General features: G+C 40.2%; 6 protein-coding genes across 6 annotated transcripts; 4 read left to right on the forward strand and 2 right to left on the reverse strand.

Moving 5' to 3' along the window:
- Positions 1 to 211: 211 nt before the first annotated feature.
- On the reverse strand, positions 212 to 3,799 carry EAF01_006926 (uncharacterized protein). Its single transcript, XM_038915180.1, has 2 exons — positions 2,134 to 3,799; positions 212 to 2,062 (listed from the first exon to the last, which is right to left on the reverse strand). Exons 1-2 carry the CDS (start codon positions 2,227 to 2,229, stop codon positions 569 to 571), a joined length of 1,590 nt encoding a protein of 529 aa, XP_038768818.1. The 5' UTR covers positions 2,230 to 3,799; the 3' UTR covers positions 212 to 568.
- Positions 3,800 to 4,120: 321 nt separating this feature from the next.
- EAF01_006927 (uncharacterized protein) lies at positions 4,121 to 5,606 on the forward strand (the record flags this gene model as incomplete). The annotated part of the gene is made up of 2 exons (XM_038915181.1): positions 4,121 to 4,469; positions 4,600 to 5,606. 2 exons carry the CDS (start codon positions 4,121 to 4,123, stop codon positions 5,604 to 5,606), a joined length of 1,356 nt encoding a protein of 451 aa, XP_038768819.1.
- Positions 5,607 to 8,061: 2,455 nt separating this feature from the next.
- Positions 8,062 to 10,107, forward strand: EAF01_006928 (uncharacterized protein; the record flags this gene model as incomplete). Its single annotated transcript, XM_038915182.1, has 4 exons — positions 8,062 to 8,625; positions 8,699 to 9,071; positions 9,185 to 9,387; positions 9,463 to 10,107. 4 exons carry the CDS (start codon positions 8,062 to 8,064, stop codon positions 10,105 to 10,107), a joined length of 1,785 nt encoding a protein of 594 aa, XP_038768820.1.
- Positions 10,108 to 13,531: 3,424 nt separating this feature from the next.
- EAF01_006929 (uncharacterized protein) lies at positions 13,532 to 14,656 on the forward strand (the record flags this gene model as incomplete). Its single annotated transcript, XM_038915183.1, has 1 exon — positions 13,532 to 14,656. One exon carries the CDS (start codon positions 13,532 to 13,534, stop codon positions 14,654 to 14,656), a length of 1,125 nt encoding a protein of 374 aa, XP_038768821.1.
- Positions 14,657 to 15,014: 358 nt separating this feature from the next.
- On the forward strand, positions 15,015 to 15,929 carry EAF01_006930 (uncharacterized protein; the record flags this gene model as incomplete). Its single annotated transcript, XM_038915184.1, has 1 exon — positions 15,015 to 15,929. The coding sequence occupies one exon, from the start codon at positions 15,015 to 15,017 to the stop codon at positions 15,927 to 15,929; it is 915 nt and encodes a 304-aa protein (XP_038768822.1).
- Positions 15,930 to 21,690: 5,761 nt separating this feature from the next.
- EAF01_006931 (uncharacterized protein) lies at positions 21,691 to 22,476 on the reverse strand (the record flags this gene model as incomplete). The annotated part of the gene is made up of 1 exon (XM_038915185.1): positions 21,691 to 22,476. One exon carries the CDS (start codon positions 22,474 to 22,476, stop codon positions 21,691 to 21,693), a length of 786 nt encoding a protein of 261 aa, XP_038768823.1.
- Between the last annotated feature and the right edge of the window lie 491 nt (positions 22,477 to 22,967).

Consider the following 22,967-nt stretch of genomic DNA (forward strand, 5'->3'; position numbering starts at 1 on the left):
CCATGCATCCTCCACCTAGCCACCCAATGTCGCATCTTTGAAAATCGCTTTGGGGAATCAAAACAAAAAACACAAAAAGAGTCAAGCCACCCCTGACGGCACAAAACAAAGATAGAATTATTAGGAAATTTGCTCTGTGAGAGTGTGTGGAAAATTCATAAAATTCGTCATCAATCCTTTCTTCTCTTCATCCCTCCTCCTTTCCCCCTCACCCGCCATCTTAATCTGATTCTTCCTCCTCCCCCACTACCACATCAATGAAATTTAATGTTGTGTCGCGTGCCCAGCACAAATCTCGGATCTCAATAAACAATTAATGCAGAGGGAAAAGTTTCAACAAGTAATTATGAATTTCTTTGATGATGTGTTTATCCACGAATGAATGAAATGAAAAAAAAAAATTGGCGATCGCTCAGACCTAGTCTTCAAGTCAAGTATGAATCCATCAACTCCCCAAACGCCATTAAACTTGCTTGCTTGCATGCTTAGCCCAATTTACACAGAAAAGAAAAAGGGAAAAAACTCCGTATTGGTGAAAAGAACGAATTCCACATCCGTTCTCAAAAAATTACATGATGACGCAACAACCGCAACCTTTGCTCGACTCAGGAGAATCTTGAACACGAATTGGTGGTTTAGGGTCTGGAATATTAACACCCTGCGGTTTTCCAGTTGCGATCTTTGGCATTGTGCTATAACTTGATGCTCTTTCCACTGGTGATCTTCGACCCGTACTTAATGTAGGTGATTTAGGAGTCATGGCGGAAATAGGTGATACTGGAGAAACTGGTGATGGAGATTGTGGACCACTTAATGGCCATTCTGGAGCTTGTTCTTCCGACTTTGGTTCCTCTGGTCCATCTGGTCCTTCTGGTGGTGGAGAAAATGAATCAGGGCGTGGTCTGTATTCCTGTTGATTTAATGGCCTAAAATCTGTGTCATAAACATTTCCATATTTACCCTCCTTCTCCCATTGTTCTTGTTGCATACGTTTCGCATGAGTCGGAATTACTTGTTGATCGGGAGGTAATCGAGGGTCAGGTTTGTACATAGTAGCCAGCCAAGGTGGGTCACCTTCAGGTCGTTTTGATGTATTAATTATGTCACCTGAACGAGTCTTTGGTCGTATATCTGGCGCATTTGTTCCACTAGGCTTTTGTTTTTGTCTTTGTGCCGATGTTTGTCTACCTCCGGGAAGTGCAGCATTTGCGCCAATAGATCCTTTCCGTCCTGGTGCTTTCTTGGCAGGAGATCGTTCGGATGGTGATGCACGAGTAGGTGTAGGTGATACCCTAGCGGGAGTAGGCATTGGAACAGTTGAAGAAGACGGTGTAGCATCATCAAGTATAAGTGAACTTTTGACACTATGACTCCGACTTCTTGCTTGCTTGAATGACAATGGGTCCTCCTCATCATACCAATTGTTGCTTGTTTTTCGAGCTATAGGTGTATCTCGTTCAAGGTAATCGATCGGTATTGGTAAGGGACTCGTTTTCGATATTGGTATTTTCGATATACCTTTCGTACCTAAATCTCCAGCAGACTCTTCAGGTAATCGCAAGTCCCAAGGATTACCTTCTCCATCTCCATTCGCGCCCATCTTCTGCCTTTTTTGTCCCTCACTTCGAATGGCGTTACTGGCATCTTGACTACGATCCCGTCGACTAGATTTACTTCCTGTTCTTGGACGAGGTATCGGTATACCAGCTGCTTGTAGTTCCTCATTCTCAATTCGGGCCAATTTATCTCTGTGAATCCACCTGGAATGTTCCACGTCATCCATTTCATACGTGCCACCGTTCATACCTTTCTTCCCCCCAGAATCCATACTTCGACCGCCTTTGTTATTTCCATATGAATCCGATAAACTATCAGGAGCACTAGGAGTATCGCTGATATCACTATTCTGTCGATTTAATTCATTTGCGCGAGCTGGAGCCAAATGGTTATGATCGAGGCGAGGACCAAAGGTTTCGGTACTTGGACGCAATGGGTAACCGTTGGTTTGGGAAATTTGTCGATTATGATTATGATAGTCGGTGACGGCAGAAGGTGAGGTCGGCTGAAGGAAAGTTTAATTAGCATAACAACTCTAAAAAAAGCCGAAGGTAACCATAAGATTAAATTTTTTACCTCTACTGGCACAGAATAATTCCAAGAATCTTGACCGTGAGAACTACTTGGTGGTGTCAAGCTGGTATGGGCTTGCGATGTAGAGATCGTTGCCATACTGATTCAAGACCTTTTACTCCAAGATTTGAAGATCTGTCGAAAACGACCTTCTCACCCTAAGAGTGATTCAATTCTTTCCTACCAATGCTTTCCAATCAATCTTTTTGTATCCGGATGTCTTGTATTATAATTGATATGAATGAAGTTGCCTCAATCTCTTCGAATGGGCGGAACGAATGATCTCTTTCTTCGTATCTTTTATAAAGGTATGACCAGACAAATCCAAATTACAACCAGACTTTTCCTGAATGAATCTTTAATACTCAATTGTTGGATAGATCCTTCTTGATCATCTGGGTTGGTCGATAGGAAAATAGGAGAGACTTTCTGTATGTAGTAGTGAATGTAGTGGACTGGTGAACGTGCGTCTGCAGTGCGGCAGTGCCAAACAGAGACACAACGGCGATTATACCGACCAATTAAATTATTTAGTGAATAAGTAATGCCGAAATGAAGATAATTGAAGCTGTTGGTGAATGACCGCACTGAGACTGATGACCATTGACCGGTCCAACACAGTTCTTTTCTTCCTTTCGCCCTCTTTGTTGGTGAGAGCGAGAAGAGGTTTGAGAAGATGTCGGCTGCTGGGGAAGAAGTTGGAAGAGAGTTGGAGTAGAATACTCCGAACGGTTAATGAACAAGGTACTAAGTGCTAGCTAGGTCCCTAGGGAGGTAGATCGAATGAACGGGTAATTTGAGTGTGAGTACCTAGGTAAGCAGAAAAATAATGAACAATGAATAAGAAAAAAGAAAAGCTATCAAACTGTGCGAGGTACACGGAAGACTGCCTACTTTTGAACAAGGGAAATAAGAAATCATGATAAATAATCTTAAGTCTGGCGAAAGGAGAGGTGAGTGAGTACCGGGTAGCATTTTAAACATTTATATCAGTCCACCAGTCCGTCCTAGTAGGTATCATTCTCATCGTTCATACCGAAGACCAGTTTATGCAGTGGATCAACGAATGAAATGAAAGACTTTGTCAAATATTACGGAGTAGGTGGGTAGGTAGGTAGGTAGGTAGGTAGGTACTGGACCAAAGAACTCCCAAATGGCTTGAATTGGTAGAACAAATCATCGTGACCCAATGTGCCCATTTAACTGTTGAAAAGCGGATACAGACCAGGATTGGTATTGGTTAAACACTTTGGCAGGTGGTCGAGAAGGTATCCGACCGGTAATTTGATCTGTGTTCAATAAAAACAAACTTTGAAGTACCCTGGTTCCTAGTAATCCTTTTTTCTCCGAATGTCAATGTTCAATGTCTATCAATGCAAGAGAGAGAGAGTGTGTGAGGCGAGGTGTGTGAGGTATAAGATGTAAGGTTGGAGGCATGAGTGAGATGTGAGTGAGTAAGGGTCACTGTGAGCAAGGTGTGAGTAAAGCGTGAGGTGATGCGTTGATGAGGTGAGAAGAAGAGACAAAGGTATTCATGAATATCATTCTTAGATGTCGTCTATGTAATACATACTGGGTAGCATCCGGGTGAGTATTAGTATGTATAAGGCAAGAAATCAAGACATCGAGGCAATTTCGTCAAATCAACCCAATACATAGGTTTATCCTTTTCCCTCCCTTTCCAGCCTTGTCTAGAACGTTGGTCTTTTCCCTTGCGCATTAGACCAATTATACATCAAGAAAATGTGGCATTAGCATATTACCTAGCTAACGGGTAAGGCTACTACTACCTTCTTCGTGCCTTCTCTCTTCCTATAACCATCATCATCCTACAAACCACAGTACCAACCAGTATACCGACCTACCTACCTACCCACCTACCTACCTACCACTCTGTACTTATCCTTACTCGCCATTATCATACCCCTGACCTGTCAAAATCCTAACTCATTCATCACCAGAGAGGGATACTTCATATAGATATTCCAACATGATCGATCCCTCCTATGAACTCGACCGTCTAACATATGAACCTTCTCATCACTCTCAAGATTCGTGTACTACTGTATCATCCTCTGAACCACAAAATCCTTATCTTACTTCATCCTCTCCGGAACCTCATATACCTATAATAACTCGAACCACCCGTACTCGCAAAACCCGTTTCGTTTGTGTTTCCGATACTCATAATGGTGTTGCAAATGGATCATTCAAACTACCACCTGGTGATGTTCTCATTCATGCAGGCGATTTAACAAATCAAGGAAATCATGCAGAGTTGGAAAAATCAATCAAATGGATTGAAGATGCTGATTTTGAAGCCAAAATTATCATTGCTGGTATGCATAATATATCTACCTATGTTTACTAGGGGATCCATCCCTTACATTCATCAACCCCATAAAAACGTTCTATTTCCATCTTCATTTATTCCGAACGAACAAAATTAACAACTAATCATTATATAAGGTAACCATGATATAACACTCGATCCATCATTTTACTTCCAGTATGGTCTTTATTTCCATAAACAAAGCCCGCAAGATGTCAATAAGTGTCAAGAATTGTTAGATCGTTCCCCCTCAATTCTATATCTTAATCATGAAGCGGCAGAAGTTTCTTTAGCATCACCCACAGGTCCACACACTACGTTTCGTATTTTCGGTTCTCCTTTTTCCCCGGCAAAAGGAATGTGGGCTTTCGGTTATCCACAATCTGATGCTTCCAAAAGATGGGATGATATTCCTTTAGATGTGGATATTGTACTTACTCACACACCGCCAAAATATCATTGCGATGAAAGGAATGATCGTGTGGCTGCTGGATGTGAATATTTACGTCAAGCTTTATGGAGAATTCGTCCACGATTGGCAATATGTGGACATGTTCATGAAGGAAGAGGTGCAGAAATAATCCAATGGGATCTTGGGTCTTCGAATATTAAATTCAAAGAGAATGGTGTAATTCGTTGGGAAGATCCGGGTAAAGATAATAATAAAATGTCTCATATCGATTTGACTTCAAAAGGAAGAATGGGAGGAAATGTTTTCAAGAACGATGGGGCCTTTGGAGATTGGGAGAATCAACCACTTGGATCTACTGCTAGTACCAGTAACCTAACAACATCAATTGGAAGTGGCCTCCCACTTTTACCGGAAGAAAGTACAAAAGGTCAAAAGAAATGGCATCGAAACAATTCCATGGCTAAGATGGCAATCTCAAATGTAGCGAAAACTTTACTCGCGATACCAGAGGTGATACTTTCACCGGCTCGAGGACAAGGTGGAGTACCACCATCTTTACGTTGTGATGTAGAAGCTCTATGTGGACGAATGGGACGACAGGAGACATGTGTGATTAATGCGGCGTTGATGGCTTCTAGTTGGCCTCATGGAAAAGGAACGGGAGGGAAGAGGTTCAATAAACCTATTGTTGTGGATATCGATTTGCCTGTTTGGGAAGAGGTGGAATTTTGATGCTTATAGATAGCATATGATAATAATGAGAATCATGAAATGCAAAGTTTGCTGTTTCATAATGTTGTGATGGGGTGTGTTCATCGTTGATGGTCTTGGATGACCGCGTGGTTTTCTGGCAGGGAGGCAGGACGTCTGAAAGATAAGATTGTTAGCATAAGTTCTGCTCATTCAAGTAAAGGGATCTGAGTTTGTATTTGCATTTCTCTGCATGCCAACTTTATCCAACAGGTGTCTCGTCTTGGCTTTAGTAATTCATGAACCTTCCTATCGATCGTTTCCCTCGTCATTCTAACCCAAACTCAGCCGCACTTCCGACCTCTTTCGCAACCAACCATCAGATCCCATCTAGTTCATACGCGCCCTTAATGGTATGAGGGTCCGCAAGTGCCGCCTTCTTGAAGCTAAGTACCTGTGTAAGTATATGCGAGTGCGCAAGTACGAGTGTCGCTGTGGATATAAAAATACCCAGGTAGGCATAAACGGGGTAAGTCAAACACTCGCAATCAATCTCAATAAATGTAAATTTGAGGAGCGCGTACCTTGGGAGGAATGGCAAGGAGATTCCTATCCATCTCCATGATCATATTTCTAGTAAGCTGCGCGATGTTTCCCTATTTCATGTAGTCGCACATGAGAAAATAGTATTTTGGATGAATTGATTGCGTTCTCGACGTTCTCCCATGGAAAGAATGATAATCCCCATCTTTGAGGGTTGTGCGGGGACCTTGAGGGTGTATCTTGACTTGTGCTATCCTTTGGACTCGTCGGAAATATGACTTTGTTTCTTATTGGAACTTGTGGCGAATCTTTGATTGTTGGTTGCACATTTGCTGTGCTCCAATCAACTCCTTGGTCTCACTGTCCATCACTGTTTGAAATAATCTGGATGTAGAAGAGGTATTCGAGAGCGAGATTCGGTATGCACCGTAAACACATCAACATCATTCTACGAGTAGAAAGACGAGCCTCGTTTGTCTTGCACACGTACCTGTCGGACGTCTTGCGTAAAAAGAGAATTAATACTGCAAACTTCCAAATTTTGACGATTTGGTGAGTGAGTTGATATAGTGAAAGAGAAGCGCTTTGTTCTAGATTTCTTAGATCTACCATCTCACCTACTTTGCCTTTGCTGCATTAAAGAGTCGTTGGACCAGAAGAAAACCAGAAGAAAAACGGTGAATCTTCTTGGACAAACAAGGGATTGGAAATTTATTGAAGCGATCAATTTGTATTTGAGGATATCTTCTATCCACCAAAATCGCCAACTCAGATTGACTGAGTTGTTTACCTAGAGAGGGATAATGATGGGATAATCCGGCTCTCTTGTCTGATCCTCGATGTACAGGAAAAGCCGCCCTCCTACCTCCCATATTGTTTCAAATTAAGTCTACATTCAAGACTTTTCAAACATCTGGTATAATTTCAACTTTTGAAATATTTTGAGATTTCAAAACAATCTGTCCGGCTACAGTTCAGACTATAGGACATTAGGACCAGATTGAAATTGAGATGCGGGGTGCGGGGAGTGAAAGCCCGCAGGCCTCAAAGTTATGTTATTCCTTAGATGCTGATTTTCGTTTCATTATCTACTAGGTAGGTACGCTGGGAATAGAAAATGGTTTGCCTCTTTGATTCCGTTACATTTTGATCTCGCTTGGTGCTGAAAGGACTTGAAGGAATAGCCTATGCTCCATACTCAATTCCACTACTCCTCCTCATCTTATGTTACTACTTACGGTATCCTTTCATCCCCTAATTTATATAAATATCTATACACACCGTTCATTAGTTCTCAAATGTGCAAATTTGTGGTTGGGTATAAGGCCAAAGACAGGAGATTACTTTTCGATGAAGGTTTAAAAATCCCCGTAAAGTTTTTGCTTTGAAGTGGAAAAGTTCACGCAGAATTGACTTGTATTTAGAGCTCTCAAGATACTATTCCTCGAACTCGTACCCGGAAAGTTTCCACTGGTAATCCAGATGAAGGACTGGAACTGGCAAAGGTCATGCTACTAGTTATCAGTCAAATTCTAAACTAGATCAACATTAGACTAGTGGTCACTTATGAGTACGAAAGGCTCTGTTCATAGTTATCATGGTTCAGTTGAGAAGGACTTTGAGTAAAGGCTGGGTCAAATTGTGCTATGTGAATGAAACCTCCTACTATACTCATCAGTGTAAAATGTGAACGAACCTGGCGAAGTTATTCTCCATTTATTTCATATGCCTCTCCTGCATCGAGATTGACAAAGGAATACTTCCAATTCATGTTTCTTACGGGTCATCCTCTTGAACAAATGGAGTATTACCTGCCTAGGTAGGTAGGTAGGTATGTCTACTGAATCTAGTATTAGAGAACTGTGACATAATCACAATGTGCCCAAGCTCTTCATCGTGTATCTCCAACCAAAACACTTCGATCCTTCTCATCAAACATTCATCATTCATCAAAATGAATTCATTAGAAGAAGAAATGGAGTTGATGAGGGATAATCCTCTATATAAAGAGCCTTTTGAAGCTCATGATTATGATTTCTTCTTGCCAGATCTTGAGGCTTTAAATGCTTCCGTGATTGGTATGCAAAAGAAGTACGAGGCATTGGAAGGAGAGCACAGCAAAAATGTTGTTGCTATCCTCCGCCACCTCATTCGCGATGTCAAAACTTCGTCTCGTGATAAGATTCTACAGAAAGTATCTTGTGTGTTACTCAAAGAAAAATATGAGCAACTCAAAGCAGCAGAAGAAGCTGCCAGAAAATCTGATTTAGAACTCCAACTTAAAAAAGATACTTTGTCCAATAGAGAACAGGAACTTTCACAGCGTATCAAAAATGTATCAGTGGGTTCTGACGTTCAAAAGGCTTTTGATGAATTGTTGAAGAAGTTTCAACAAGTCTCCGTGTCAAATAAAGAGGCTACCGAAGAGGTTATGAAGTCCAATCCAGAATCTTTGAACGCGTTTATGAAGACTTTAAAGACATCAATCAATGATGTTGCTGAGTCTTCAATGAATTCCGTGATTGAAACTTGCCGACTCTTCAAAAGCATCGATTGTCCAAGCGGTTGAGTCATCAACTGATTCGATGGAGCAACTGTCGAATTCGTCCAAGAAGTCAATTGATGAAACATTCAAACAAGCAAAGAAGTCGATTGATGATTCGAAGATTTCTATCGAGGAAGGGGTCAAGAACTTAGACGAATCTATCAGATCCGCAACCTCGGTAATTGATGAAGGGGTCAAGTCTGTAACAAAAACCATAACTGATGCAAGTATTACCCTTGACAGCTCTGTGGATAAAGTCAAGATTTCCCTGGAAGAGAAAACCAAGGCATCGATTGATGAGTTTGTTACCTCGGCAAAGGCCACCATTGACGACAATGTGAAATCATCAAATGATAAATTTCTTACGTCCATGAAAGAGGCTATTGGTAATGCCATCAAAACTGGGAGGGCATCTGCTGGTAAAGAGAGAAAAATCGTAGACTAGGCAGATGAAATTGAGAGATTGTTGGATTTGGTAAAAAGCCAAGAAGGTGAGATTTCTACCCTTTCAAGTGAAAATGACAACCTGAAGAGAGTAGGAGATACACTTCTTACGAGAAAGGCTCAATTCAGGTACAGTTAGATGCGCAAAAGACTAACTTGGCTCGTGTGACTGGAGAAAGAGATACCTTGGAGCTCGAGAAATCCACGCTCCAAGCCGAAAAAGCTTTACTAGATACTCGAGTTTCCACTCTTCAGAACCGAGTCTTGACACTCTCAAATGAGAAATCAAAGGTTGATTAGAGTGTTTCTAAGTTGAAAACACGCGTCTGCGAGTTGAACAATAATCTTTTCACTTTGCACCGTCAGATCGCTGCTCTGGAGAAGACTGTTATCAATCGTGACGAAATGATTAAAGCACTTGAGAATACCATAATCCCTCGTGACAACTTGACTCAACAGCTACTTGATCAAAGTCAGACAATACAACAGCTTCAAAGTATTGACTATGAGAAAGTGTTAGAGGACCAAAAAGCCATCGATGAAGCACATCAAAAAGAGAACAACAATCACCTTGATCAAATCAGGGAATCTCACATAAAACAGCTTGCTGACATGGAGAACAAACATGCGCGCCACTTGGAACATATTCTAAATTATCAAAATGAATTTGTCACAAACTTGTTGAAGGTTGCCAAAGTTCCAGTAGCTCCTTGTCCGAGTTGCGCCCAACATGAAGGACAAATTGCTTCACTCAAGAGAGATCGTCTAGCAAAAGATAGTGAGGTAAAAATCCTCCGGGATCAGGTTGGCACGATAAAAGGAGCCATAACCTCCCAAACAGAATTGGTCAAACTTCGAAGTACACTCTATGAAGATATCATGTCATTTAAGAGTAAAAAGGAGGCACGAGAACAAGCCCTCGCGTCTATGACTAAAGACCGGGATCAATGGCGCGATATGCATCACAGCTGTCAAGTCAGAAAGCTGAAGAGTTCTAAAAGCTTAGTCTAGAGCTTAACAGCCCGTTCTTGAACTTGAAGAAAAGGTTCGAGAACTCAACAAAGCTACAGGGAAACTCAGAAAAGATCACGTAAAATCTCACAATGAGCTAATTCATAGTCATAGATTGTAAATACAGTCCAAGGACGAAGAAAACGAAAAGCTCAAGAGCGAAGTTGATTCTTTAAGAAGATGAAACCTGCTTCGCCCATATCTCCTACGGCTACCGATACCTCACCCATTAGAGAAGGCTCTGCTTCCCAGAAGAGGAAAAATGAAGTCTACTCTGGATCTCCATCAAGTAAGCTTGTAAGAATCTGGCAAAACTATGTATCCGAGGTATCTTCAATTGCAGAAGGCACGATACCAGAGAGTTTTTCCAGAGTTAATTTTGCACTTAGCGAATTACTTGCATGCTTCTATTCAGATGAAGCCATACGGGTCTTTAAAGGATTTGAGAAGACAAATAATGACGTATGGTACTATCAGGGGCGTTACTTGAAGATGGACTTGATCGATCCAAGGAAATCGATGATGATACATGTACTTGCACAGCATGTTTACCATCAGCTCCTGCCGATTTTGTTCAAGTAAAGAGTTTTGGTTCGGTTTTTACTTTCCGTGCAGTCAATACATCTAGAATGTAAACTTTCGGAAGGTATCTGTCTCGCTCTTAATAAAATTTAAGAGATTGATATAGAAAGAGAGTCCGATACAAACTTGGATGGATATAGGTGCAAATTCAAATTCAGAAAATTTACACTTGCATTCCTGGGGAGTTATAGGTGGAAGCCTTGAGAAGTTACGGGCAAAGACTTGGGGGAGTTATGGGTGTAAATTCTGCGGGGGTTATGGTTTTGGATTTGGAGGAATATATATAGCAACGAATTTAATCCATCAAAACTTCTTTTGTGCATCCCGTAAACACTCCATACATTAAGGGTTTGTTTTGTGATTTCCTATTATTTGAGATATGTTTGTAACATTTCGATTTTTTCCGCAACATAAAATCTTTAAGCCCTCGTCACTCTCCCCTATACATGAAATCAAGGTTAAACTACTCGAGTAAAGGTTGAATTATCTTTGATTAATTTTTTTGAAATTTGATAAAACACAGTGCTTAATTCACATATATTTAGTATGTTTCACATAGAAGAGAGCGGTACTATTATTATAAGAAAAAAAATCGAAGTGTTTTGTGAAATCAATGATGGTGGGGGGAGAGGGGGTTGTTCGGGGTACCGCGAGATTTTAATTTGTGTAGGTAATAAAGCAAGGCCTTAGATCTTGATCGGGAAATTCATTAGAACTATATATATCTTTGGATCTTATTCAAGCTAAGAAATGTATGAAAATACCTATAGACTGTAGACATTCTACATCTAGACTAGATTTCAAGCAAGTTGAGATATAACTTTCATAAATAAGAGAGTTTATGTTTCTGTTGTCCCCTTAAATATGTATTGGAGCCTACATCAAAGTTACTGTTTTAAAGCTTTGTGTTTTTATATGCTATACGGAGTGATTGTTCATAGATTACGGTCTTCGATATTAAGAAAGATGAATACGTGATAAGGATGCTCTCACCATCTCTTTAATAACAGAAGGGGGGAAAAGGGGGGGCAATGGAGAGGAAGATGACAGAATCGAAAATAGCAGAAGAAAAGCAAATGAAAATCAAAACAGCCAGTCATGTTGCCGACTTTGATGAAAGATGTTTTACGCCATTTCGTCCAAAGGGAGGTAGTTTCCTTTGTACTAGGCTAGTATATTAGGTTATGTGATATATGGTAAGTATTTAGATATAGATATACTAGTCTAGTTCTTCTAAGATGGAGGAAGGGGTATTTAGAAAAGGGAAAATGGGAGTAGTGTGCTTCTCACTTCCCTCCATGAATAAATCAGGGCAGTTCAAAGAAGTAGGATAGAAGAGGGGGATGTTGAGTTTCCATGAGACTCCCAAGTTGGGCCATTCAGATTTCGAGATACCCAGTGTAGTGGTGTATACTGTAACATTTTAAAGCCGAGAAAGGAACCTTGATGCGGAGGCTTTTGCCGAAAGTTTTCCCTATGTAGTAGGAGTATATTTTTACCATACTAGGTGTGATTAAAGCTACATGCTTTGTGATTGAACTTCGAGTATTTTCGCTTCTGGAAAAGGGGAGACGGTAGATCGTATCACTCTCCTCCCAGTGAATAGCAAAAGATTATAAAATGATGGGAGAATTAAAGAAAAGGAGAGAAACAAGTATTCAAAAACAGATTTTTCGAAATCAAACCTGCATTGACACACCGGAATTTAAATATTACAAGAATCTGAATACATTCTCAATCTTGATGTACAATTTCATCTAGATATTAAAAGACTCTACTTACTCGATTCTGATAACATATCCCTGGATCCAGATACTCACATCACGATCAAGCCCTCACGCGAACTATTTGTACCATAGTGAAATAAAAGTATAAGAGAAAAGTCCTTTCGCATTCTATACAAACTAAATGTATTTATTACTCCATATATATCTCCTCCGATGACAAAATTGCCTGAAGCTTCATTTCTTCCTCAGAACTCTAGACCTTCCTGTTATTGGCGGTTATATTTGTCTACTATAAGTACTCTTTATCAGTGATCTCATGATTAAAGACAATCTTGGATAATTTTGAATAATTTTTTATGTTAAATGATGTATGAATCAAATTGTTATTTACATACGATAGTTGGAATAATGATTTCTCTTGGAGGTTAGCTCTAGAATAATAACAATAATAATATTAGTATTCTAGTATTAGTGGAAGACTTAGTCATTTTAGCTTTAGGGATCAATCGAGTATAGTATAAGAGTTGAATTGAAGTCAAATTATAAGAAAGAGCTTGATTGAGCTGAATTTGATTACTTTTTCTAGGGTTTATTAAAAGATTATCCTAGGTTTATATAGTTTATAATGAAATTCTAGTAGTTTCTATGCTTATAAATAAGATTGATTTTAATCGAATCTTATAGACTCATTTAGTTATATCATAAAAAGAAAGTACAACCAATCAATTTAGTCTGATTTAACAATAATCTTTCATAAGATTCCATCACATTCTATTTCATTATAAATCAATTTGATAAGAGATATAATAATCTAATAATATAATTTTATAATACAAATTATATTTTATATGTATTAGTCATCAATATATGTCTTAATTAGTAAGATATCAATAAGTGATTTAGTATACTTATTATAGAATCTCATAAAGGCTTCGCCAGATCTCTTAGTGAGATTATTCGTCTCCCCCCCTTTATCGAAAAACAAGGAGTATATAAGATTTGCCTTGCTTACGGTTCTGATAGCTAGATATGGCGACAGAACTCCCCATTTAGCCCTCGAGGGCCTCGAGGGCTGTGAAATCTGGAGCACTTTTGATATTCAATGGCAAAAATTCATGTCAAGAAGCAAAAAAGCTAATATCCGTATCGACGATGGGGACCAAGCGCATCTAAAACTTATCTTTTCCGATATCTGGGGGAAGCTTACGCCTCACTATGAGTTCGTGGATTTGAAATATTTTAAAGATATTGTGTTCTTAGATCATTCGAAAAAGATGAAAGAAAATGGAGATTGGTTTCACTTGCTGAACAGTGATCTTGAGAATTTCATCGCGGCTTGGGTTCAATGGAATAAGAAGATGAACACCAGTATTGTTTTTGAGGCTGAGTCGAACGAATTGTGGGACGCAATCAATCAGAAAGGTTATTTTGTATCAAAGAATGAGGTCTTGAGATGGAAGAGGGACTGGATTCTTATGCAAAGAGACCAAGAGAACGGGAGTGCGAAGAAAAAGGCAGAGGAAAATTGGGACCAAGATTCTGACGCATGGCCTGGAATTGAAGATAGCTCTTCAAATAAGTCTACTAATGATGACGATAATCTTTCCAATCAGTCTCAAAAGCCCACTTCTAATAAATCAGATCGCCAAATCACGGATTCTGAAGCAGTTGATCGATTTTTTGACAGCTTCCCAGAACTGCCGTTGCCACCTTCTCCTCAAGAAAGCCAGAGAGCGACGAGCAAGGGCAGGGAAGAACATCAAGGAGAGACGGAAGTCGGACATCATGTCATGGACCAGGACGATATGACGCATGGGACTACGAAAAGTTCGTCTAGTGAATCTAGAAAAGTCCATCCATATGTCTCTATTCTCCCTCATGAAAATAGATCCCACCATAAGTGGATAGATAATAGCGGAGCAATTTCCAAAAGCGAGGCAGAGGAATTGATAAATGTGCATTTCGAGATTCAGCTTCAGAGAAACGTGGAATTTCGATTCTGGCCAGAACTAGCAAAAGGGAAGGATATGACAGCCGACTCCGAAAAAGGGAAAACCACGCTTGCTAGAGCCCATGATTTCGTACAATTTTGGCTTTGGTACTATAAAGGAAAGGACTGTAGTCCTGGGACCGAATGGCCTTTACTGAAATGTCTTGAGTGGTTCAAAAACCCAAATGACGGCTCTTACTACAACCAATACCTCAAATACCGCGCACTCCAAAGCTTTTCAGGTACATGAAGCAAGAAGATGTTGGACATTAGGAATGGGTTGCATGGCATCTCTCTGGGCGCGGCTGATAGGTATCACGTGTAGGTATAGCTAGCAATTTTGTTGAGAGAAAATTTGCAGTATCGGGAATTAATGAAGGCTCATTGAGGAAGAATGAATAAAGAACAGTAAACATTCAAGCATCGAGGAACGAATACAAAGGAGATGTTGGGACCCACAACATGTAGTCCCTTATTAGGTCAGATGAACAATATTCAATGTGAACATGTGAATAGTATTTCGGAAATAGTCTTAGCTATGATTAAAGAATATGATAAATCAGACGACATATTAATAGCTGTCTTCAGAATCAGTAATATTCACTAAAATGAGCCACAAATCGCCAAATGCCCTGAATGCAATTGAGAACTTCTCCTCAACACTTCTACATCAACTCTCGACGCTTCGTAATCAAACACAACACTTTACAAACATCGATCCATCCTCATCGAGAATGTCCTCAAATAAGAGAAAAGCATCTCCAGACGCAGAAGACCCTGAAGCTTCTTCTTCTTATGGTCATGCTACCACTTCTGAAACCAAAGACACAAAATCAAGCATACAGCAAGGTCCAACAAAGCGAGCATGCTCACACAGTGTAATCTCCAAACCCAACGAGGATTTTAATAAGGCTGCAGAAAACAAAACAGAGTCCGCTTATCACGACGCTTCAACTAAATCTCGACAACCTACTACACACGCTCCCAGCCTCACCCGCTCCGATATCGTCGCAGCAAAAGCCAACAAGCAAAAGATCAGCTTAGAAGCATGGGACAAAGCAATCGAGACCAACAAGAAGACCGCCGCTCTCGCCGCAACGCACCGTCTCCGCGAAGCCGAAAACTACCGTCGCAATAAACTTCTACCCATGCTACCCGACGACAAAACACATCTCTATACAACATTTTCTCCCAGCGACTGGATTTGTCGCCAGATGTGGACCTCGCAATCGCAGGAGATTGGAGTTGCGCTCAATGTGTTCTTTAGGAGTCACTTCGATGGCAACGTCGAGTTTCGCATCTGGCCTGAGCCGAGGGATTGGGATTTGTTTGAGAAGTATCCAAGGGTCGGAAGGAAGAACTTGGTGAGAGCGAGAGAGTTTGTGGTTTTTTGGTTGTGGGATTATCGTGAGAGGATTTGGCAGTATACGTCGAACAAGGCTTCTTTGAAAAGTTGCTTGGAGATGTTTGTTCATGGGGAGGATGAGCAGAGATATCAGGACTTTCTTGCTAGACCGATGTAGCTGGGTGACACGTCGGTATCGGGAAGTCATGGAGAAAACAAGGGCGTCAGGGTGAAGAAAGCGATATATTGCGCGGGAGCGTGTATTATGGAAGTGGTATATGGATGATGTTGACGGTGATGTTGTGCAAGATTCTTCTCTTATCCTTCAAGTTAAGGATGAAGAAAATGTACATGAAGAGATTACGGCAGATATGAATCAAGGGCAGATACTATTGGGGGATTTAAGCACAATACGGAGGACTTATTTGGACATGTAATGACTTTAAAAAAACAAGCATAATCAATGACATAGACCCTTTCCCTCTGTCGTGCTAATCTCATAACTTCTTCTTCTTCCATATTCTTTCATCACTTCTGTCTTCAGGAAGCAAAGTATCTTATTCATGATCGATGTTCTATATGTTCAAATTGAATTTTAACCCCAAAAAGCTCCTTGCTTAAAGCCTCCCACCCTGCCTCGCCGAATTCTCTGTACACAAACTCTTTATATATATTTCTCACCATTATCTCTTTCAACATATGTTCCTTCTTTTACAATTATGTACCCTTTTCTTCACTCCTCTCATGCTTTACTTCTTTTCTGAGGTACTCTTCCCCTTCGTTCCCTTAGCACGAAAGGTAGGCAAGTGACTCCCTTTGAACATGCATATCAAGGCGCCGTCGTATCAAAAAATTGGAAAGTTTACAAAATAGTGCAACGAGCTCTAACTTCCAGAGCTTGAGACAGAAGAGGGGCAAAGAGGAGAACTGAAGTGGTATAGAGTGAAAGGGAGTTCACAAGTGCTACTTCTCCTTCCAACTAATCCCTAGAACCACCGGTTCGGTTCATCAAACTAATTTGACTTCCAAGTAGCTCACGCTCGCATAATTCCAATATCTCGAGATACGAGTTCACCTCCTCTCCACAGCGACCTCCGAGTCATTTGCCTGCGAAGAAAGGTCTCCGAGGATAGGCTTCTGTCCGAAGGACAAGGAAAAGAGCTAACGATCCACTGGTCAGAGAACTCACAACTAAATGCAGTCAATATACAACCTGTATAGTTGATTAAGCCTCTAATATATCCTACAGTGTTTTAGAGTCTGTGAGAGAATCATTGCGTCGGTCTATTTGCAGGGTGGGGGGAGTTATGAGGGGTGTGTGTTGTGCACCAGGTACCATTTTACTTGGTTGAGTGGCAACATGTGGATCTGGATGTTTGATGGTATCATATAATTGTATGATTTTTAAATTCTTTGGTGCTGAAGTGATGACTGTGGGCTTTTCATTTGTGCTTACACCTCCAAGGGCTTCCAAACAACGTGTACAATTACACTAGAGGTAAGTTATCGGCGATAAATTGAATCGAGGAGGTATGTGAATATTGAAAAGACGATTTAATGCAATTTTTATTCTTAATCCTACCGTGTACCAAGGGAGAAAAGGTGCCAATAATGCAACATTTGATGATCTATCTCAAAGTACCAAAGAGACTGGACTGCAGCCCACCTTGTAGGGCTTCAATTTCCAGATCAGACAGAAATATCGAGATGCCTCGAGGCACAGAACTCATCATAAATACTGCGCTGAGTGCAAACATAAGAAACACAGAGTGTAGGGCTGCACTCTGGACTTCATTGATACATCCCCGATTGAGCCCTCTTCTCTCAACGACCTCTGCCGTTTTCAAAGAATCTTTAACAGGAAAAATTACACTAGCTTCTTGAGCACCATAGCATCAAACTTCTCGGGCTACGATCTTACAATGCCAGCAAATTTTCCAGCGACTCTTGATATCAATCGGCTAGTGGAATAAAGGTGAATCTCAGTGAACGCATGGAGAAATGAAAGCTATGGTGGAGACTAATCCTCATCCCAAGAGTTCCAGACTCCAGGACCGCAACAAACCCACAAAGGATCAAAAAGAAATTGCGAAACGATGTAAGTAGAAGAATATCACTTGATAAATTCACGCAAGGCTTGCTTCACCTGAGGCTACTTAGGTTATATTAGCTACTTTTCACCTTGCCTCACCCATACGACGCATACCCCATCACCAGTCACTACACCTTTTCCCCTCAAAATTCAGCAGACAACCTTCATGGAAACTATTTCCAGGCATCAACTCAAATAGCAGATCCAAAATAATAATGATCCGACACCCGCTCGTTATCTCCAATAAAAGATCTCACCTTACTCGATGATTGAAAAGGTACAGGTCTACAAGTCGACCTGATCCATTCCACTCTGGAAAAATTACAATCTCCCATTACCAAAACTTCACCAAACTTTATTAAAATCCACAGAGATACATACCCCGATTCCCAATCTCGTCTCATCTACCACGTCCTCCTGTATCCCAAGATCTAGCTCAAGGCACCCTCTCCACATTTCCCACATATAATTATGATATAAATCTTACCTGTAAACAAATGTGGGTATATCAAATTCAACTTCAATCTCGAGTATGACTCCCAATTCCCAGTCCATTCCACCACACTATACGAGACCACGAATTCTTTCCATCCCTATCCCCATTCAGGACCAAAACCCATTTGGATATTAGCCTTTCACTTTCTCGTGCGAAAACAGTAAGCTGTAGAATAATTGACAAACTTCAAAGCCCTCCGCACCAGAATCAGAGTCAGAATCAATACCAGCACAAGCACTAGCACCAGAACCGACATCAGCGCTAACGCCAAGAACCGGCAGCGGCGCCAAGAACTCTAGGTCTAGACCATAAATAGAAAAACTCCAAGCTCCGATCTCAAGGTTTCGAAATCAACAGCAAGGAAATTAATATTCAAGAAGTTAATAACCAAAAAGTCGGAGAAGTCAAGAAAACCAAATAAGCCAAGGACACAAGGGGTTCAAGAAGTCCAAGATTCAACAGCAAAAGAGTCAAGAATCAACAGCAAAGAAATCTAAAACCTCTAAAAGTCAAGAATCCAAGAACCCATCAATCCAAGATTCAAGAAATCAACAGCAAGAAAAAGTCGGGAAAGCCAAGAATCCATCAACCTCAAAGAATCCCCCAGAAGTAATGAAAGAAAACAGATGAACAAAAATTAAAAGACGAAACAAAAAATCCAGAAGTGATACGTGATGTGATGATGTGATTACACATATTTTCCTGCATTTTCCATTTTCTACACTCAGTCTTCCATCCTCTATACTCTACACTCGCTCTGGGTTCTGTATACACATAATGCATGAGTTCTCAAAAAATGAAGGATGATGATGATGATGAGAAAATAAATAAATGAATAGAGTGATTTTACCGCTCCCTTTGCACTCTATTCTCTTCCCTCTATTTTCTACTCTTCAATCCTACTCCGGCTCACCCTGGCTTTGTACTCACTCTATTCACCTTGCCTCTGCTCTTTCCCCTCCCCTCCCTCTCCTACTCACCTCACCTCCACACCCCTCACCCTTACACCTCCCCTCTTTCTCCTCTATTCCCTCTTCCCTCTTCTCTCTTCTCTCTCCTCTCTGCTCTCTCCCTTACTCTTTCCCCTGTTCCATCTCACCTCACACCCCTCGCAAACCTCACCTCTGCATTTCAGACCCCTCACAAAACCCATAAGAAAAATCACCCTCCAACTCTCCAACTCTCCAACTATCAACGACACAATCTAGCAATGCCAATGACTATAACTCAATGACAATGACTCAACGATAATGACGATACCGCAACACCGCAACATAACCAGGACGTAAAAATGCAAGCACAAGCACACAAGGACTCAATGTAGTACAAATGCAAGAATACAAGGACGTCAAGATGCAAGGACACAAGAACGGGCAAAGACACAAGGACACCAGGATATAAAGGTAAGAAATTCAATGAGTTTTTATTCGAGATCTATACCTATATATATCTAGATGCTAGATACTAAGTTGAACTCCTTATTTTCTGACTACCCCTCTATCGGGCCACCTTTCACTATCAAAATTAACAAAAAGACCTTTTTTATTTATGTATAGAATTTATTAAGAATATATATATATATGAATCAGATCATTTTAAACTTATTCTGAAAATTTCAGATTTTGAGGATTTTTCTGAATAAAGATTCGAAGCTTTAAAATATCGATTTAATAATTTGTGTAAGAATTATATACAAATTTTACTTTTTTTCAAAAAAATCTTAAACAACTTTTCAATAAAAGTTACTAAAAATAAACTCTAAATTTTATTATAAACTTATACTATTTAATTTAGAAAATTCAGAAAAACTAGAAAAACTTTAATAAATAAGTATTTATAGGAGTATTTTCGAAATCATAGAGATTATTTTTCTTTATTCAAGTTAGATCTCTACAACTATTAATTTTATTTAATTTCTATATAAATTCAAGCTCAAAACCTTCTAAAAAATGAGTTTCTTTTCATCAATTATAATTAAAAAGTTATTAGAAATTGAAAATAGGTTTCAAAAAGTGCTAATGTTACGGAGGTACCCGCACCGCAACATGGATTATAAGATAAACCTAAGGCCTTGGTGTTGGAACCTACGAAAACAGCACTGTAGGGACAGTTGAATTGAAGGGTAACGAAAGATAGCGGTAACCAGATAAGTAATCAGTGATTAAAAGATAGGTACCTATCTTTTGTTGTTACCTACCCTACAGTGGGCACAGGGTAAGCAGCAGTCACAGGTCGGCTAGAGAGCACAGGTTAGATAAGCGGTGGCATCATTACCAGTCACGGGATGGACATCACGTGATCAGGAAACCGACTTGTCGAAATCGGCTTTACGGTAATCGACTTGTCGATTCATGAGGTACGAAGATCTATATAAGGGAATGAGTTTCATTATAATGTAGAGCTTCGTGCTCAAGAACAATCATTAGTTTCATTACTATAGTTACGAGAATTGCAACCAGTTACCAACCTTATTGAATTCCTACTTGAAGTCTAGTCTAAACCACCTCGAGAGAACTCTAGATACTTCCACGTGACCCTAGAGGCAGCTCCCGTAACAGCTAATCAGACTATGTAATTCCTATATAAATTAAAAATTAATATTTTAAAGCTTCAGATTTTCATTTAAAAAAATCCTAAAAATCTGAAATTCTCAGAATGAGTTTAAAAAGATTTGAAATTTATATAAATAAAATTTTCAATAGATTATATTATATCTTGAAGGAGATATCAATGAGCTGAAAAAGCGATTTTTGATATAAATAAGTGGCTTAAAAAAGAAGAAATTAGAAAATAAGGGGTTTAACTTAAATATTAAACATTAATCGAATAGATGTTAGACACTAAATACTAAATACTAAATACTAAACATTAATTAGATAAAAGATGAGAGATGATATGAGATATGATTAATTTCTTCAATTATATTAGGAAAGAAGAAAGGAGGGAAGAATACTAGATACTAGATACTAGATACTAGATACTAAACACTAAACACTAAACACTAAACACTAGGCACTAATTAGATATGAGATGGGAGATGATACAAGACTGGAGTTCTCTAATCATAAAAGGAAAGGAAGAGGAAAAGGAAAAGAGAGCAGGAGAGCATGCAGAAAGGAAGCAAGAAATCCTTGGCTTTCATTCTAGAACACCATTCACCCATCTATCCATCTAATCATCCATTCCAATCATCTCAATGTTCTTCTCAAACTCCAAATCCAAAGACACAAGCAAGCCAGCCAACCATCCACCCTTCATTCACACAATCATATACTGTAATAAACTCTTTTGGTATTTGAAAAGTATCTAGCTAAACTCCGAATGTTTTCCCACCTTCAACCAAGAGGAAATTTAAAGACTGCCTTTCCTAGGGAAACTAACACCTTCCACCGCCGCATTATCCACAAACCAACTGCACCTCTCTCTAGCTCCCTCATTCACCAATGCACAAGGTAATCCATTTCCCTTTTCAAAAATCTCCTTCATAATTTCCTTCTTTCCACCACCTGTCGCTACAAAAGCTATCTTAACTCCATGTGTCACCACTGGCAAAGTAAGTGTAATTCTCTTTGGTGGTGGTTTCGGACTATCCTCAATTGGCGCAACCCAAGCATCCGTTTCCCTCAAGAGAGCATGTCCGGGAAACAAACTACACGTATGACCATCGGGACCACAACCCAAGAGCAACAAGTCAAAAATGGGCAATTTGACTGAATCGCGGGATGCAAAACTGCGCACGAGGAGTTGTTCATACTGATCTGCCAATTCCTGGACATCATCGAGATGCGCGGTATCGATTGGGTGGACGGTGGGTTTTCCCATTTCTGCGGGAATTTTATCGAGGAGTTCACTTTTGAGGAGCGCGTAATTGGAGTCTTCGTGGGTGAGGGGTACGGCTCTCTCATCTGCGAAAAAGATTTCCCATTTTGAGAAGTGGATGATGTCGTCGGGACCGCTGGATGGGGCGAGGAGAGCGGCAGCGAGGGTTTTAGGGAGGGAACCACCTGAGACGGCGATCTTGAAGGCGTCGTGACGGGCGAGTCCGGCAGCTTGGGCTTGCACGATGTATTGACGGAGAGTGGTGGCTAGGATGTCGACGTTGGGGAATGCGAAGAGATTGGGTTGTGAGCCAACCATTTTTGCGATGTTTTCGATTATGTGTGGGTGTGGGTGGGTGAGACTACCTGGTAGGTAAGGGTGAGAGGATTTGATGAATTGGTGGTGGATATTGATATGATTGAGAAGGTTTCGCGGAGACTTTGTGTGAAGAGAATCCGAAATCTGGAAATGGAAATTGAGAGGTTGGAAATTTGTGGGTGATTGATGCGAACGAAGTCGAGAGAGAGTTTTTGATGGTGGGGGTTTGGGTTTTGATGGGTTTGGTTGCGATAAGTGGATTTTTTTTCTTCCTTCGTCTTCTATCTGAAAGCGGTGGATTGATTAGATGATGACGATAATGGAAGGAAGGTGATGATGGTGGGGGCGAATATATAGATATAGGTAACTTATATATAAGTTATAGTTATTAGTTATGGAAACAAAGGGTTTGTTATCAAAATATATATAAATTATCTGGAAACGGATTTTATGATTATCATCGTACCTTTTATGGTCTTTTGGTTAGTGCG

The sequence above is a fragment of the Botrytis porri genome (assembly GCF_014898465.1).
Source record: "Botrytis porri strain MUCL 3234 chromosome Unknown BPOR_009, whole genome shotgun sequence".
NCBI lineage: Eukaryota > Fungi > Ascomycota > Leotiomycetes > Helotiales > Sclerotiniaceae > Botrytis > Botrytis porri.

Excerpts from the sequence above, each read along its gene's own strand:
- EAF01_006926 (XM_038915180.1), bottom strand. The coding sequence starts at position 2,229 with ATGGCAACGATCTCTACATCGCAAGCCCATACCAGCTTGACACCACCA. Across the intron at positions 2,063-2,133 it reads ATTATTCTGTGCCAGTAGAG|CCGACCTCACCTTCTGCCGT; the intron begins GTAAAAAATTTA and ends ACTTTCCTTCAG.